Source organism: Lytechinus pictus, chromosome 19, assembly GCF_037042905.1.
Source record: "Lytechinus pictus isolate F3 Inbred chromosome 19, Lp3.0, whole genome shotgun sequence".
Lineage (NCBI taxonomy): Eukaryota > Metazoa > Echinodermata > Echinoidea > Temnopleuroida > Toxopneustidae > Lytechinus > Lytechinus pictus.
In genome coordinates, this window is record NC_087263.1 from 10371081 (window position 1) to 10389412 (window position 18332).

General features: G+C 37.5%; 1 protein-coding gene across 2 annotated transcripts in view; it reads left to right on the forward strand.

Annotated features, from left to right (window-relative positions):
- LOC129282735 (coatomer subunit beta-like) overlaps positions 1–16386 on the forward strand; it is a 37127-nt gene extending 20741 nt beyond the window's left edge. The window contains exons 18-25 of one of the 2 annotated variants that reach the window (XR_010296632.1): positions 2257–2439; positions 3477–3621; positions 4876–4995; positions 6062–6207; positions 9743–9832; positions 12256–12411; positions 13595–14016; positions 14223–16386. Coding sequence is in view for 1 of the 2 variants with exons in the window: in XM_064114018.1 (XP_063970088.1) it covers positions 2257–2439; positions 3477–3621; positions 4876–4995; positions 6062–6207; positions 9743–9832; positions 12256–12411; positions 13595–13660 (906 nt within the window). In the remaining variant the exon portion in view is untranslated. Of the gene's footprint in view, positions 1–2256; positions 2440–3476; positions 3622–4875; positions 4996–6061; positions 6208–9742; positions 9833–12255; positions 12412–13594 lie in introns of both variants that reach the window. The other variant, XM_064114018.1, reaches the window with a different exon arrangement.
- Positions 16387–18332: the final 1946 nt, after the last annotated feature.

Below are 18332 nucleotides of genomic sequence, written 5' to 3' on the forward strand. Positions count from 1 at the left end.
TTGTAATGTGAGGTGTGATACTGAAATACAGCACATTCTTCCTTTGAAATATCTACATACCTGCCAACCATTCCGATTTTGGCGGAATTATACCGATTTTTCGACCTCCATTCCGAATTCCGAATTTTAAAACCAAAATTCTGATTTTTGGGTTAATCAATATAGTGTTGAAATTATTGAAACGGCTGTATAATGCGACTAACGCATGCACGGCTGTAAGATGCGACTAACACATAAACGACTGGAGCGCACGGCTACGCAAATGCGCAGTTCCATTGCAAATACATGTGAAAATTAACGAGCGTACACGCAACGGCCGCACTTAGGGCGCTACATTTTGAGGTGTTGTCGTTAGCGTTTACTTCCGGAAAAAAAATGGCGGCTGACATCGGCTAGCGAAAGAGCTAGTTTTTAGTGAGGACATGTTTTCATAATCCACTAACATCGGAAAAACCGTGAAAAAGTCACCTTTTTAGACCCCTTGTTTCCTAACTACGATGTTAAGAATCACCGATGGTGATATTTTTGACGGGAAACATGGTGATTTAGGTAAGAAAATTTCACTTTTTATTTGAGGTTTTTGCCCATGTCGCCGGATGATTTTGTAGTGTGGGAGTGAGTTAGTGATGTAGCGTACATGTCTAGAGTGTGTTGGTGATTACAGTGGTATATTGCTGAGTCTGCTGATGATGATGAACGGCTGAAGGTCGCATGAACACCGGCCCCCGCCCGGCCGTGTACCGACGCAATTGCTCTTAAATTAGATCTATCCCTACGCAATTTTAACATTGATCTGTACTTTATTTTTTGAATAATTGTCAATTTTTTGAGGAAGAAAGATTATCAACTTTCGATCTCGGGTTGAGCCTTCGGAGCCGAACGCCAAATCTACTTTACTTCCTTCGCTTGCCTAAACTCCCGGCGCCCGCCCAGTGGCTGCGCCTCAGCCTCCCCGTCTTACCGGGGCACCGCAAGTGCAGTGGTGGGTGCGGGTCGGGCGCATGCAGCCGTTAGTTTCGGCTCCGTTTTTGTCATGGTTGAATATCTGCTTTCGTCTACCAACAAGCACTTATCCAATGTAGGTTATGATATAACCTTGTCCTCAGTCAGTAACCCCTGTGTGGTGAAATAACATGAATAAGACAATGTCAATGTTTGGCTTATTTTCTCTTGATGCATGAAATGATAGATAGGCTGGATAATAAATGTTTGATTTTTTGGCTTGTCAGTTTTTAATACAGTAGTCAGTAGGGATAACTTAAATCTAAATTCATCATAAAAAATATGCCTTGGCCCAAAACTCAATTGAAATCTTGAAATTATTTTTTGTCTAATTAAAAAGAGAATCTATGGAGATGAAGATCTGCATCAATCTCACTTTCCAGCAATAGAGGGCCTCACAAAAAAATGCTCAAAATCAAAGTTTTTAGAGAGCTCTGATGAACAAGAAAAATTATCCGTAAGTCTATATAGATTTTAATGAAAACAAATCACACCTGAATGAAACTGGGTGTTTTTTGTCACAGAAGTGATATTTTAAAGACCTTTTTTTATTTTTAATTGATAATTGAAGGTAGACCCAACATGTAGGTCATCCTCTGGTGTGGTAATGAGGGTAAATTTGCTTTAAAAAGTGTAGGGAAATGCTACTTTTACATGCTGAAAATGCAAAGAGTCCCTACCGTTGGAGCGGGCCGGACACCCGCTCGGCGCCCTCGGAACTTTGATACTGATTTTTTATTATCAAAGGTTGGCAGGTATGTATCTAGTTATAGGTTATTCCAAATGTCATATACTGACTGCAAAAACAAACAAAAAAGTTGTGGATACGATCATCTTTATAGTGAATTTTTTTACTCTGGAAGCTATAAACTACATATATGTCATGCTACTCAGTTTTCAATCCAAATGTTTTGTTTGCAAAAAAAAATGCAATAACGTTGGTTTGCCCTTTCATTGAGTTTGGAAGAGACAGTGGTTGGTCAGAGGGGAAGGGGGCAACAAAAGAGAAAATGGAAGATCAAAGTGGTGGAGGAGAGTAGGAAGGTTGGGTTGAGGGAGGAGGATGTACCAAATATAGTAAATTGGAGGAAATGGTTAAGATGAATCTGAGATGAATCCGGCCACCCACAGTCAGGGAATAAACCGGATTTAAACCTGGATTACAACTTCTATTACTATATAACCTATTTAACCTTTTGAGACTCTGTATTCACATTTTCATGAGAATTGATGATTTTGATGAATTCCCCACAGGGACTTTTTGACAAGAAGGTCAGCCGTATTCAGGCGGACGACCCTATCAACTTCCTGCAGCTACTAGCCAAGGCTGATACCGGTAGTACGGAGGATCAGCTTACCATGAGCTTGACCTTGGCTACCATGGGGACACCAGCTAAGAAAGAGATTGCAGATCTTTCATCATCTAAACTCAGCAAGGTAAGGATGGTGGGGTGGTAGTGGTGATGATGTTGATGGTGTTGATGATGTGCAGTTATTATGATGGTGATATTGGTGTGGTGATGGAGATGGTGATGATGGTGATGGAGATAATGATGATGGTGATGATGATGGTGATGATGATAGTGATGATGATGGTGATGATGATGGTAATGATGGTGATGGTGATGATAATAATAATAATAATTGTAAATTTATATTGCGCAATTTCTATTTGGATATACTCAACTGCGCATTACAATACATAACTGATAAGTAGAAAAACAATTATTAACAGGATACGCAAAAATTTTAGAAGTAAATTTACGTTTGCTAAATTAATCGAAGAAAAATAAGTAAAGATGGATTATTTCTACAAAATACATAACAAAAAAGTGACTTATTTAATGTTTGATGATGATGATGAGGATTATGGTGATGGTGATGATGAGGAGGAGGAGGAGGGGGGAGGAGGAGGAGGATGACTGATTTTGATGATGACTACTATGGCGGTGATGAGAATGATGAAGAAGATGCTGACAGTGGTTACTATGGTTCTGGTAGGTTTGCTATTAATGTTTATGGATATGATGATGATGGTGACATTGGTGATAACCATCTTGAGGACGATGACGACGACGATGATAGTGATCATGGTTTTGATGACAACAGCTACGGTGATGATGTTGGTTGAGGTGTTAGTAATCGTGCCAATCACATTGATTATGAACTTGATGCTACTGGTGTGTGTTTCATAAAGCTGTTCGTTAATTAAGAGCGACTTTAAGAACAACTGGTGATCCTTTCTTGTGGTAAATGGTATTGAATTGACGATGGTCTATCGCTTAAGAAGGGTTCACCAGTTGTTTTTAAAGTCGCTCTTAACTTAAGAACAGCTTTATGAAACGGTCCCCTGGTAGTTGTCATCATGAAGATGAAGGTGGTAGTTTCATCAAGCTACATGTATTTATGATGATAACATTATTTCTATCATAAGCATGTAACATCCTTCGTTCATCTGTCCATACCTTTTACAGGTGACCCAACTGACTGGCTTCTCCGACCCAGTCTATGCGGAGGCTTACATCAACATCAACCAGTACGACATTGTTCTTGATGTCCTCATCGTCAACCAAACAGCGGATGTCCTCCAGAACTGCTCCCTGGAATTGGCAACACTTGGTAAGGAACGCAACAACTTATAAGTCACTCTATTTTGAGCTTTCATTGGGAGTTTTGATATGCCAACAGCCAGACATTGTGAAAGGCACAGGAAATATCGCTAATCACAAATCAAAACGCATTGTTACAAAACAAGGTTATTTTGGGAGAGTGTTCAATCGCACTGTTTCAATCTCTTTTAGACCCCACCCACCAATTATCACATATCAGGAAGTTTGATTGTATGTAATTGTGGAAGAGCATTCAATCTCTCTGTTTCACACTATTTCAAAGCCCACCCACCACTTATCGCAGATCAGGGGCGGTATTCTGAGGTCATTTTATCTTTAAATTATTTTATTTTATCTCTTAAAATAAAATTGGTATTCTGAGATGACATTTTTATCTCTCAGATAAAATCTACAATTTTATCTTGTGTATAAATTTTATCTTGTGTAACTATAGATGATACGCAACAGAACAGTGCCTGCGTAGACATACCCATCGCGTATCTGGGTATTGCAACGCGGATGATTTGCTTGCGCCCAATTAAACTACTTTGAAGAAAAAAATGAAATAAACTTAAAAGAGGGTAGGGGCTATTTTATCTCCGCGACGTTGATTTCACCAATATTTACAGGTGAATTAACCCCAAATGTTGACATGAAAATGAAGAAAAATTATATATTTATTGAGAATAACACCTTAACGTTATTCCTGTACAATCAGAAAATATTTCATAAGACTTGTCTTGACTAATATTGTCTTTGAAATGATGCTTGAAAAGATGCGATATAGACTTCGAAAAAAGATGAGAGTATTGTCCTTTTTGTTAAAAAGAAATCTCTGTAAAGAAGCGCAAGCGTATTTTGCAAGCGTATTTTAAGTCAATAAATTGACGCAATCTCACCCCTTTGCAACACCTCCTGGCAGAATGGATTTCAATTGGTTGATTGACACGAGAGAGCTATAAAAGCGCGTTTCTAATTGGATATTGATTAAAAAGTAGGTGTGTCTTACAGAGATAAAATGAAGATAAAATTGTTCTCAGTCAGAATACCAATTCGGAGAGATTTTAAGGGTATTTTATCTCACTGATTTTAACGGAGATAAAATATTTTATTTTATCTGAGATAAAATGGATCTCAGAGTACCACCCCAGGAAATTTGATGTCTGAATGCAGGAATTGGACCCATTGTAAAATCACATTTGGAAATCAATCTTTTTCAGCATTTTGAAAGACCTTATTTTCTTCTTCCTCCTCTTTTTCTCAGGTGACCTGAAGCTGGTAGAGAAACCCCAGCCTATGACATTGGCTCCTCATGATTTCTGCAACATCAAGGCAAACATCAAGGTTGCCTCCACAGAGAACGGAATCATCTTTGGGAACATTGGTGAGTCCTCTCTCATTTCTCGAATGATATTTTTGGAAATGATGATGGAAAAAAATAAAACTTTATGTTCTTTGAAGCCTATTTTTTTTAGATTTGGTAAATCCCCTAATAGGTAGATGTCGCTATTCTAATTTGTTACTACATTATGTGAATGCATATTCCCTGACACAGGTTATGGAGTAATTTTGATTTTATTTTTTAGATCGATTAGTAAAGTTACATTATTTAAACCTAAAAACCAGTGTCTGTTTGAAATTTGAGAGGATTTGAGAAGTATCATTATTATCGATTATTATTATTTTTTATTGATCCACATTGTGCTGCACTCAACCCAGGTGAGGTAAATGGGTACCTGGCAGTATTTATTCTTGAAATGCAGTGTGCTTACAGCTGCTCTGCTAAAGCCAGAGTAATAATGCTGCATTATTGTACAGTGATTAGAAACTTCTGATGAAGAAAGTGTTATGCACTATAATAATAAAAAAACTAATAATATATAAGACTTGTATAGCGCACTTTCCATCTTGATTAGATGCTCAAGGCGCTTCAGCGCAGAACAGCAACAAATTACATATAATACATGTCTGAACAATAAATCGATGTCTGTCAAAAAGCACTCTTATAACCAAGTGTATTTCTTATTATTATGATCAATCCTAAAGGTCATTTTAATTCATTTTCCCTCTTATTCCTTGAAACGCAGTGCGCTTAACAGCTGCTCTGCTAAAGCTAGAGTAATAACGCTGCATTATTATGCAGCCCTTAGAGACCCTTAGAGTGTTATGTGCTATATAAGCAAGTGTAATTATTATTATAGAATAGCCTGGTGGTTGAGTCGCTGCCCGGAAAGCAGTAGATGGCAGGTTCGAATCCCACTGGTTCCAATTTTTTCTGACTTATGATCTTATGATTTTCATTACAGATCGAGCATACTGATCTTATGATTTTCATTACAGATCGATCATACTGATCTTAAACAAATAGGAGTAATGCCGAAAATTTGTTAACAAATTATTATTGTTGTTGTTATCAATCCTAAATTTGATTTGATATCATATTTTGACAGTCTACGATGTTTCCGGAGCTCAGAGCGACCGCAGCGTCGTCGTCCTGAACGATATTCACATCGACATCATGGATTACATTGTACCTGCTTCTTGCACTGATGCAGAGTTTAGAACCATGTGGGCTGAATTTGAATGGGAGAACAAGGTAATAGACACTTTCATTGAAGGGCAAGTTCGCTTCTTGCACTGATGCAGAGTTTAGAACCATGTGGGCTGAATTTGAATGGGAGAACAAGGTAATAGATACTTTCATTGAAGGGCAAGTTCGCTTCTTGCACTGATGCAGAGTTTAGAACCATGTGGGCTGAATTTGAATGGGAGAACAAGGTAATAGAAACTTTCATTGAAGGGCAAGTTCGCTTCTTGCACTGATGCAGAGTTTAGAACCATGTGGGCTGAATTTGAATGGGAGAACAAGGTAATAGAAACTTTCATTGAAGGGCAAGTTCGCTTCTTGCACTGATGCAGAGTTTAGAACCATGTGGGCTGAATTTGAATGGGAGAACAAGGTAATAGACACTTTCATTGAAGGGCAAGTTCGCTTCTTGCACTGATGCAGAGTTTAGAACCATGTGGGCTGAATTTGAATGGGAGAACAAGGTAATAGAAACTTTCATTGAAGGGCAAGTTCGCTTCTTGCACTGATGCAGAGTTTAGAACCATGTGGGCTGAATTTGAATGGGAGAACAAGGTAATAGACACTTTCATTGAAGGGCAAGTTCAGTTCTTGCACTGATGCAGAGTTTAGAACCATGTGGGCTGAATTTGAATGGGAGAACAAGGTAATAGACACTTTCATTGAAGGGCAAGTTCGCTTCTTGCACTGATGCAGAGTTTAGAACCATGTGGGCTGAATTTGAATGGGAGAACAAGGTAATAGACACTTTCATTGAAGGGCAAGTTCGCTTCTTGCACTGATGCAGAGTTTAGAACCATGTGGGCTGAATTTGAATGGGAGAACAAGGTAATAGACACTTTCATTGAAGGGCAAGTTCGCTTCTTGCACTGATGCAGAGTTTAGAACCATGTGGGCTGAATTTGAATGGGAGAACAAGGTAATAGACACTTTCATTGAAGGGCAAGTTCGCTTCTTGCACTGATGCAGAGTTTAGAACCATGTGGGCTGAATTTGAATGGGAGAACAAGGTAATAGACACTTTCATTGAAGGGCAAGTTCGCTTCTTGCACTGATGCAGAGTTTAGAACCATGTGGGCTGAATTTGAATGGGAGAACAAGGTAATAGAAACTTTAATTGAAGGGCAAGTTCGCTTCTTGCACTGATGCAGAGTTTAGAACCATGTGGGCTGAATTTGAATGGGAGAACAAGGTAATAGAAACTTTCATTGAAGGGCAAGTTCGCTTCTTGCACTGATGCAGAGTTTAGAACCATGTGGGCTGAATTTGAATGGGAGAACAAGGTAATAGACACTTTCATTGAAGGGCAAGTTCGCTTCTTGCACTGATGCAGAGTTTAGAACCATGTGGGCTGAATTTGAATGGGAGAACAAGGTAATAGACACTTTCATTGAAGGGCAAGTTCCCTTCTTGCACTGATGCAGAGTTTAGAACCATGTGGGCTGAATTTGAATGGGAGAACAAGGTAATAGAAACTTTCATTGAAGGGCAAGTTCGCTTCTTGCACTGATGCAGAGTTTAGAACCATGTGGGCTGAATTTGAATGGGAGAACAAGGTAATAGACACTTTCATTGAAGGGCAAGTTCGCTTCTTGCACTGATGCAGAGTTTAGAACCATGTGGGCTGAATTTGAATGGGAGAACAAGGTAATAGAAACTTTCATTGAAGGGCAAGTTCACTTCTTGCACTGATGCAGAGTTTAGAACCATGTGGGCTGAATTTGAATGGGAGAACAAGGTAATAGACACTTTCATTGAAGGGCAAGTTCACTTCTTGCACTGATGCAGAGTTTAGAACCATGTGGGCTGAATTTGAATGGGAGAACAAGGTAATAGACACTTTCATTGAAGGGCAAGTTCGCTTCTTGCACTGATGCAGAGTTTAGAACCATGTGGGCTGAATTTGAATGGGAGAACAAGGTAATAGACACTTTCATTGAAGGGCAAGTTCACTTCTTGCACTGATGCAGAGTTTAGAACCATGTGGGCTGAATTTGAATGGGAGAACAAGGTAATAGACACTTTCATTGAAGGGCAAGTTCGCTTCTTGCACTGATGCAGAGTTTAGAACCATGTGGGCTGAATTTGAATGGGAGAACAAGGTAATAGACACTTTCATTGAAGGGCAAGTTCGCTTCTTGCACTGATGCAGAGTTTAGAACCATGTGGGCTGAATTTGAATGGGAGAACAAGGTAATAGACACTTTCATTGAAGGGCAAGTTCGCTTCTTGCACTGATGCAGAGTTTAGAACCATGTGGGCTGAATTTGAATGGGAGAACAAGGTAATAGAAACTTTCATCGAAGGGCAAGTTCGCTTCTTGCACTGACGCAGAGTTTAGAACCATGTGGGCTGAATTTGAATGGGAGAACAAGGTAATAGATACTTTCATTGAAAGGGCAAGTTCGCTTCTTGCAATGATGCAGAGTTCAGAACCATGTGGGCTGAATTTGAATGGGAGAACAAGGTAATAGAAACTTTCATTGAAGGGCAAGTTCGCCGCAACAAAAAGTAGATTTGAATGAAAAAGGAAACAAGCATTGTGCTGAAAATTTCTTCTGAATTGAAGGTAGAATGAGAAGGTTATAGCATATTAGACTTTCTCTCGTTTTTCACAAAATAATTTATGCACAACACAGTGATATGCAAATTAGAGAGTTGATGATGTCACCCACTCAGTGTTCGTTTTGTATTTTATTATATGAAATATACAATGATAAAATAATAATGGTTTCAATTTTTGCAGATTTGACAAGGATTTTATATGTATGAGACCAAGTGTAGAACAGACCAAATGGCCAAATTGATAGTAGACCAAATGCCCCGTATTATGAAGTCGTGTTTAATATAAACTCTGGTTTAAAGTTGTGGCTAAACTATGGATAGCCAATAGTGCCATAAATCTCTTAAACAGTATAATTTCAATGTATCAGCTCATTTTTCTCTCGAATCTTTCTTAACTTTTTTGGAAGGATAAATGAGACACCTTTCTTCACCATTCACGGGTTCAGAAAGAGCACAGTAAACATAAGAAACATACAATGTAAGGAGAGTTTTGACATCTTCGGCTTGCCATAATTTTAGCACAGTCACACCATGGTCTAAGTGACTTCAGAAAAGGACTTCAGAAAAGGATCCATTGGCCCGTATTCTGAAGTCGGGTTTAACTTAAACTCAGGTTTAAAGTTGTGGTTTAAGTATGGATAGCCATTTGTTACATAAATCACTAACAGTAGAAATATCATATTTCAGCTCATTTTTCTCTCAAATCATTCTTAACTGTTTCGGGAAGGATAATAAGTAGGATAGCTTTCTTCACCATTCATGAGTTCGGAAAGAGCCCAGTAAACATAAGAAACATACGATGTAAGGAAAGTTTTGACATCTTCGGCTTGCCATTATTTTAGCACAGTTACGCCATGATTAAGTTAAACCAGACTTCAGAATATGATCCAATGAGTTTATCATGTGTGGTATTGACTATCAAGAAAATAGACCAACTGTTTGTTGACCAAGTGAATAACCGCTCTTTTCCTCATTACAGGTTACTGTGAACACCAATATCAATGATCTTCGTGAATACCTGAAACACCTGATATCCTCAACTAATATGAGATGCCTTACTCCTGAGAAGGTATGAAATCTCTTCTTTCATTGATTCTTGAGTTGCCGCCTAAGCATGAGAACAACCCACTGCACTATTCATATAAGAATAATAAACAAGAATATTGAATATTTGTATAGAGCACGTATCCACCTTGTTAGACACTCAAGATGCTTCTATATTACCCCGGCTAAGCTCAGCAACCTATTCCGGTGCTCAGGTTTTTGAGGAATTACTTCCTGTGGGTAACCATTTACCTCACCTTAAACAAGAAGAAAGAACAGAGGGAACCCCTCATGCAGTTGTCCACCTGTACACCCTGAATCAGTGATTAAGTTCGCTTTTCCCATCCCTGGCACAAGTCATGCCAAACAAAATGATAGTGATAATAGTTCTTTAACCCTTATTAAACTGGGGGGGTCAATTTGACCCCCCCCCCCCAACAAATTTTGTCACTACGCCGTGGCACAATTTTATTTTGACTGCGCCGCTCACTGACTTTTTACTTTCAAGTCTTGCGCATCTTTTGAGACCAAATTTGCGATGCCCGGTTACGCGATTCCAAAATTACCCAACGTTTTGTAAGTGCATGTCAGACCCAGACCTGCCAACCAGTACGATTTAGCCGTATTTAGTACGTTTTTGCAACCAAATACGGCAGTACGTTTTTTCTTTTAAAAAATATGTTTGGTTTTTTTTTTACAAAATCGTAATTTATTGAGAAAAATCATCTCTTTATGTCTCTATTTCATAAAACGAACACAAATATGGTTATTAGATCAATGTAATTTCAGGTAACTTTTTTTTTGTTCAATCATTTTGTAAAAACCAGGGTGAAATACATGTATACACAAGTTTCAATGGGTTTTTTTTCATCTGCAAGAGCAGTGCGCATTTTAGCTTGCATGCAGCTTGAGCGCCGTGATGGGCGAGTGCGCCAAGCATTTTATTATGAAATACACTTTTTTGGGGAAAAATACAAAATATTAATCTCACATGGTAAAAATACTGATTTTTTGTCAAAATACTGATTTTGGGGGATAAGAATACTGAAAATGCAAAATACAACTTGGCAGCTCTGCAGACCAGAAATTGCTCAAAAATGTGATTCCGTGTAAAAAGTCAATGCAAATTGTGATTTTCAACCAAAAATCATAAATGTATGATTATTTTTAGTTTTGTTGGTTTAAATGGATTTATTTTATGCTATTTATGATCGCAAGGGTCCTCGACAAAGTTAATTGGGAAAAACAATAAAAAACAAAGAAATACATAAGAATTTAAAAAACAATATAATACATAAGAAATTAATTATATTTTTGCTATTTTTTTTGGTAGGTATTTGTTAGAAATGTAATAATTGATGCTCCCACCAAAAATTAGCATTCTACTAGCTATATAAATTGAATTAAAGGCAAGTACATACACAAAAAACCAAATTTATGGCAAATTTCATATGCTTATTTGCATAATTAATTAATAAAAATATTTAAATTTTTTTTTTGAAAATTGTACTATACACTCTTGTAGTTTAAATCCGGCTCTACGCGCTTGCACAGCGATTGTGCAATCAGCGGCCGAGATCTGAGGGGGGGGGGTCAAATTGACCCCCCCCCCCCCCCAGTATATACTGGTCCGAAATAGCCCAGTTAAGATAGGGTTAATTGGCTATTGACAGGGTGTGTTGGCTCAGTGGTTGAGCGCCTGCCTCATGAACCGATCCCAAACTGTGGTCTAGTGGTTCTTTATCTCGTCTTTCAATCGGAGGGTCGTGGGTTCAAATCCTAGCCATGGTTTGCTTTCCTTCAGCAAGATATTTACCCATATCCTGTTGCATTCAACCCAAGCAAGGTGATTGGATACCTGGTAGGATTAGTTCCTTCATTGCATTGAGCTCTGGAAAGGGCAACTTGAGGGTTGAGGGTTCGAATCCCTCCCTGCGCTTATGTCTTTTGGCAAGGCAGTTATCCATGTTTATTATAAAGCATGGGTAGTAATAACAGTGTCCCTCAGAATGGATTATATCTAGATAGATGGCCCTGTGATGACACAACATTTGCTTCTTTGACAATTGCTCCAGGCTTTGTTTCGGCTAACATATAGGGCTAGGGTTGGAATAGGGTTTTATGTTGGGTTTAGGGTAGGGTGTAGTGTTAATTCTTGGGTTAAAGTTGGCCATTCCATTAATGTATGGAATTTACGGCGGAGCAATTGTCGCTGGAGCAAATATGATGGACTGGCCCTGTACATATGCCTATTATTATTATCGTTATTGTAATCAAGATATTGGACAGTCATGGTAACAAATTTGTTGAATCGTGTGGAATTTACAGCGGAGCAATTGTCGCCGGAGCAAATGTCATGGACCGGCCCTGTACATATGCCTAATATTGTTGTCATTGTATTCAAGATATTGTACAGTCATAATAACAAAGATGATCCAATCCTTGCAGGGTCTTTCCGGGGAGTGTGGATTTATGGCTGCCAATCTATACGCCCGTTCCATTTTCGGTGAGGACGCCTTGGCTAACGTGAGCATCGAGAATTCTGCTTCCTCTGAACCAAATGCTCCAGTAACGGGGCACGTTAGAATCAGAGCCAAGAGCCAGGTCAGTATGAAATGTTACCCATTTTTCTGGAAATATTTGAAGTCTTTTTGTATTCTGATTTTGGCAGGACCGATATTTTTCCTCCTACACACAGCTTTAATTATACCACTTAATAGAGTGACACTGCTCTTCATTTTTGTTTGGACAATTTCCAACCTCTTTGTTATTAAATATAGACCCTACACTAGTTTATTTTATCACAAACTGTGAAGAATTTTCTCTACATGTCAGCCAATGCTAATTGATGACTATTCCTTGTGAACAGGAAATAATTATGCTCATAAAACGAATTTGTTTAGCATATTTTTTCAAAGAAGAAAAGCTCTCATTTAAGTTCTGTGCAGTCCTATGTAAATATCTGCTACACAAAAGACTTTTTGGAGCCGTCCTTAAAAATAAATGTGGAGGGTGTTGTGATGCGATACTAAAAAGATTATTGACTGTTTGTGAATAATATAAAGCTTTGAAAACATGACAGCAGTAAAAAGCCTAATTTTTCACAGCAGAGACAGCTTGCAAAACAATGACATGTGATCCTGGTAGATAATAGAGTATGAGAAGAAACATTATGAAAACACTATGTACCAAAAAAGTGGTGGAATCTTTATATATTTTATTTGGCAACATGGCTCTTTTGAAAATTTAGGCAAATGGTTTTCTGTCAGTAAAAATACTTTCTTCAAAATGACAAAATATTCCAATATTGCGTACTCCTGTATAGGTATGAAAGGGCCAAAATAATATATTTCTAAAGATCCTCTGTATTTCTTAGTTTAATGCCAGTTTTGCTAACAATGTCTGAATGATATCAAACAGAGTCGAACAAAGTGCCAATCTAAGTATTTGTGATATAGAAAAAATATATGTACCAAAAGACTAGGGCCGAAAATGAGTAATTGTTGAGAAATTGACGAAATGAGCATGGAATTCCAGCCAGGTCTTATCCCAAGCAATAAAATACAGTGTCCCACATATGCTAATCTGTGTTGGTGATCTCCAGTGTGATCACTTTCAACTTTTTTATGATTTAACAGAGTTAAGTTTAAATAAAACCAGACCTAGATCTATAATGATATGGTGAAAATTGACCTCGATTTCAACGATTTTCTCATAAAATTATTGCTTGCTTCACTTCATGTACTTAATCTTAAGTAACAATTTTTTCTCTTTCATTTTTTTTCAGGGAATGGCGTTGAGTATGGGAGACAAAATCAACCTATCACAGAAGAAGGATAAGGATATGAAATAATTACAACTAGAACCAGAGCGGATGGATGACTCGCATAATATTTCTTTGACTGAGCTGGCAACTTGATTTTTTTTTCTTTTGTGTGTGTGTGTAAAATTACACTTAACTGGAAAATCAAAAGATTTCTCTTTCAATCTTGCACCAGCAACTTGAATTTTTTTAAATCACGCTTGAAATGTAAAGAAAATCTCAATCTTCAGTTGTTGACTTCATATGTATATGTGTATCTAATAAGTACATGTAGAATATTGGTAAGATTATGAATTACCTAACTTGTTTCATATTTCTATTATGATAGGTATCTGCACATTGCAAGGATATTTCAAGAGCATTCTACATACATATAGTTTTTAACCGTTGCTTATGCCAACTAGATGGTCCGTTATTCTGCAAGCTCAGACTCTTATTTGACATTTTAACCAATTATACCATGTCTAGAGTGAAGACTAGTCGCCAAAGGCTCTGTCTGAGTCAAATAATAGCCAGCCACAGTACATAGTGAATCTAGTCTCACTACTTCAGACTCTGCATTATGCACTATGTGAATTGTGAAAAACCATAGGTCCATGCCTGCAGATTAATGGTAATGTTCCGTTTACAGAGCATTCAGGTATTACAAAATCCAGTAGTCGACAGCAAGCTGATAATAATATTTTTAAACAAAAATATATCAAAGATGTTTCCATGCTGTTCCTAACCTCTAAACAAATTGAACTCGTATGGGGTGCATTTCATGAAACAAATACTGTAGTCTGTGATTGTCACTGACTGTTTGTTATAAGCTACTGAAATCCTGGTATCTGATTGGCTCAGAGCAAATATGTTCATAAAAGTCACTGACGAGAGATGATTATGAAACATTTTTCTAATATCATTTTTTTCATGTTGATTTCATCGATACTCTTTTTGATAATAAACTTGACCTCGACCCCACGATAAAGTGTGGTATTAATATACCAGAGCAAAAGCTAGTGCTATCACCGATAAAATCAGAGCAAAAAGGAACCCCCCCTATCTCACTGTTTCTTGTTGATATCACTCTTGTTGATATTAAACTTGACCTCGAGACCCCACGATACAGTTTGGTATAGACATATCAGAGCAAAAGGAAGTACTATCACTGATAAATCAGCGCAAAAGGGAAGTAAATAAACATTGTGATCGGAGGTTTGGGGTGTAGACCTTCACCTGCCGGTTTCCTTTCAACCATTGACTCACCACTTGTCATGTGAATGCTGCTCATGTGAGTCTTGCTTTGTAACAGGATTGCCACTTTTCAAAAAAAAATACATGTCGGAATTCCTTTCTTTTCTTTTTTTCATGGAAAGCCAGCAATGTGAACATCTAGAATGCATACATCCATTCCAAGCATTTTATAAATACGATGTTTACTCATACATGCATTGTGTTAGTCTTTGTTTTCAAGGGATAATTGTGTATTCATGCATTTCACGTCTCAATAATTTTGACATTGCTGGCTTTCCATAGTTGTTGTTGATCAGATATACAGCACTTTGTAAGATCGAGCCCTGCAGCGATTGCCCTAGATAAAGTTTCATACTTAATTTAAAAAGTTTCATACTTCATTTGTCAAATTTCATATTTCATGTACGTGAAAATGTGTTGACTTTGGTCGGTGTTTGATAGCGCATTGATGTCTCCGTTTCTATCATTTGTTCCATTCCTTGATATTCCATCCGGAAACCAAGACTTAGTCTTCTACTCGAGGCAAGGTTAATGCATATAATTAATTGATCAAAAGACGATTAAAAATCAATTAGTACATCATTTAGAATTTGTGAAGTCATTTCAGGGAAGAAGAGGTTTTGAAACTTAATGGGACATTTATAATTGTTCACATGCAAATGGCAATGTGCCAGCTTTAGCTTCTGATTACTATGTACATGTTTCCTATTGTGTATCTGTAATGCTAATGTAGCTTTTTAAGAGGGTGCACATTAATCGGGAGCAGAGGCGGTTGTGCACAAAAGTTAGTGGATCCCACCACAATATGCACTCAAAGGTGAAAGACAATAGTTGCAGCAAACAATTATTTCATGAGAAAGTCTTTTAAATCAAGGTTAATTGACAAAATATTATCATACATCTAGATCTGGTACATTGAAATGAACTTATCTTTGTGAAATCATGAAATTTTTGCTGAAAACCGATAATTCAGATGAGCACCGACACACAAAGGCATATGTGGGACAGTGAATTAATATTGCTTGGAGAAATACCACACATTCGATGGAATTCCATTCTTATTTAGCTCATTTCTCAGCAATTACACATTTTCTGCCAGAGCTATTTGGCACATATTTTTTAGTTATACATATAAACACTTTCATTGGATTTTGTTCGGACTCATTTTGAGATCGTTCCCACAACTGGTATTTATCTTTAATCATGAGTATGGAATGTAGACAACAACACTACAATGTTCAGCGAGCTCAGAGATTAGCTTTATGGAATGTGATATTTTATCACCCGACTTCACAATTAAATATTTAACACATGGCAGAACCTGAACACTTATTATGAACACATTACTAATTATGTTCATTTTCTGGTGCGGTTCACTGACTTCTGAGCACCACTATACATGTATGTAGTGGAGGATATATGTCTTTAATATAGTATATAAAGAACTAATTAAGTATTATTAAATATGTAATAACTAAGTGGTCCTTGTCTGACAATAAAAGGAATAGAAAATCTATAAATTGACGTGTCCAGTGGCGTGATTTACATGTATCAGGGGTGTGAGAGTTCAGATTTTTAGCTGATTTCTGGTTTTTTTTCTTTTGATTTTCAGCTTAGTTTCAGCTTATTTTTGGCTTTCCTCTACAAAAAGTATGGGAGCTCTTTCTTTTTCAGACTTTTTCAACACTCTTCAGCTTTATTTAGATCTTTTTATTTGTGACCACTCACACCCCTGATGTATACAGAATGATAATGATTTTCAAAAACATTTTGTCCGTAGTCGATACTGGGTTTATTTTGGCATGATGGGGAGCGTTGTGGCCCAGTGGAGTAGTCTCCGGACTGTGAAACCGAGGGTCGTGGGTTTAAATCCCAGCCATGGCATACTTTCCCTCAGCAACAAATTGATCCGTATTCGTATTGTGCTGCACTCAACCCAGGCGAGGTGAATGGGTACCTGGCAGGATTAATTCCTTGAATGCAACTAAGTGCCTTTAGCAGATGGAGCTAAGCTTGCTAAAGCCAGAGTAAGATACAGTGTGTCCCACAAAAAAGGAAACCGGTTTTCAGAGATAGATTTCAGATTTATTTAACATGTTTTTACTATGAGTTTGTTACTTACGGTAAGAGTGGAATCTCTTCTTTAATTTGAGACCAACAGCTTAGCAAATCATGTAACCCATGGCAGATTACAAACAATAAATATTGAGGCCTATCAAACGATGTGTACAGAAACTTGCATGTTAATCTGTATCCACTCTCAATTCAGGGATCAGTGAAAGAAACTTAACAAAGAATACAAAAGAAATGCTAATGAGCCAATCGTCGAATAAGCACGATTGTCGTATCATGAACCAATCTTGCCCAATTATTCTGCGCAACCTGGTTTTGACATTAAAATTTCAAACTCGTCGTGTTCATTAATGGGTTAGAAGTGTTTGTCACATATTAGATATTGAAATGTAGAGGAATTATTGAATTGCATGATGATGTAAATGAAATATTGCAATTAATTTGCCTTTGAGGAAAAAAGATGTGGGAATCCCAGTTTCCTTTTTTCTGGGACACAGTGCGCCATTGAATAAGCAACTAGAAAGGAGAGATATAGGGAGAGGCAGAGAAAGTGAGAAGGTGAAATGAGAGACATGAGGGAGTTCTCCCACTGCAAAGTCCAGCGCACACTATGCAATCAGATGCGACACAAAAAAAAAAAAAATGCATTTGCATTAAATGTGAAGGTTCCAAGAAGAAAAATTATTTTATTTGAACTTCGTCATTTTTTAAGGAATAATAAAATCAGAATTTTGCTTTGAGGCAAGTGCTGTTGGCGGATGAAAGTCCAAATCGGCATCGTCGAGTCGCTGCCAATGATGACGTCATTGCGATTTGAAATTGAATTTGCTTTTATTCCTACAAGGAGGCTCAAACTAGACTGAAATTTTGATTTCAGTAATCCTTACCACTGTTCTGAACTCTGATTGCTAAGATTTTATCTCAAATGCTATTACAATAAGCTTGTTCATGGTTGTAAACTGCGCACGAGCAGAAAAAGGTCATTGGAGATAAACCATGAAGGTGGCTTACAAATTCACTGACATAGGCATTTGTGATTTGATGATTATTCATGTATTCCTTTCAAAATATTCATTTTATCACATGCATCCAAGCTGAAGAGTAATAAATAGAGCCTTCATAATCACTGGTATTTGACAGTAGCCTAAACAATATTCAAATGTGCCAAAGGCAGACTAAACTTTATCCCTGATGTACTACTATTCTAGTCACCTGGTCTACACAATGCCTTTTGTTCTTAGAATTTGAATACTCTACCGGTAAAGCTTACGCAACATCTGCATTTGAAAATGATAGTGCTTATCGTAATGAAAAATCACAAAGGTCATTTGAGAAAAGTTGATCATGAGCTAACCGTGAACTGGCTTATTCATTTGAAATTTGGATCGTAATA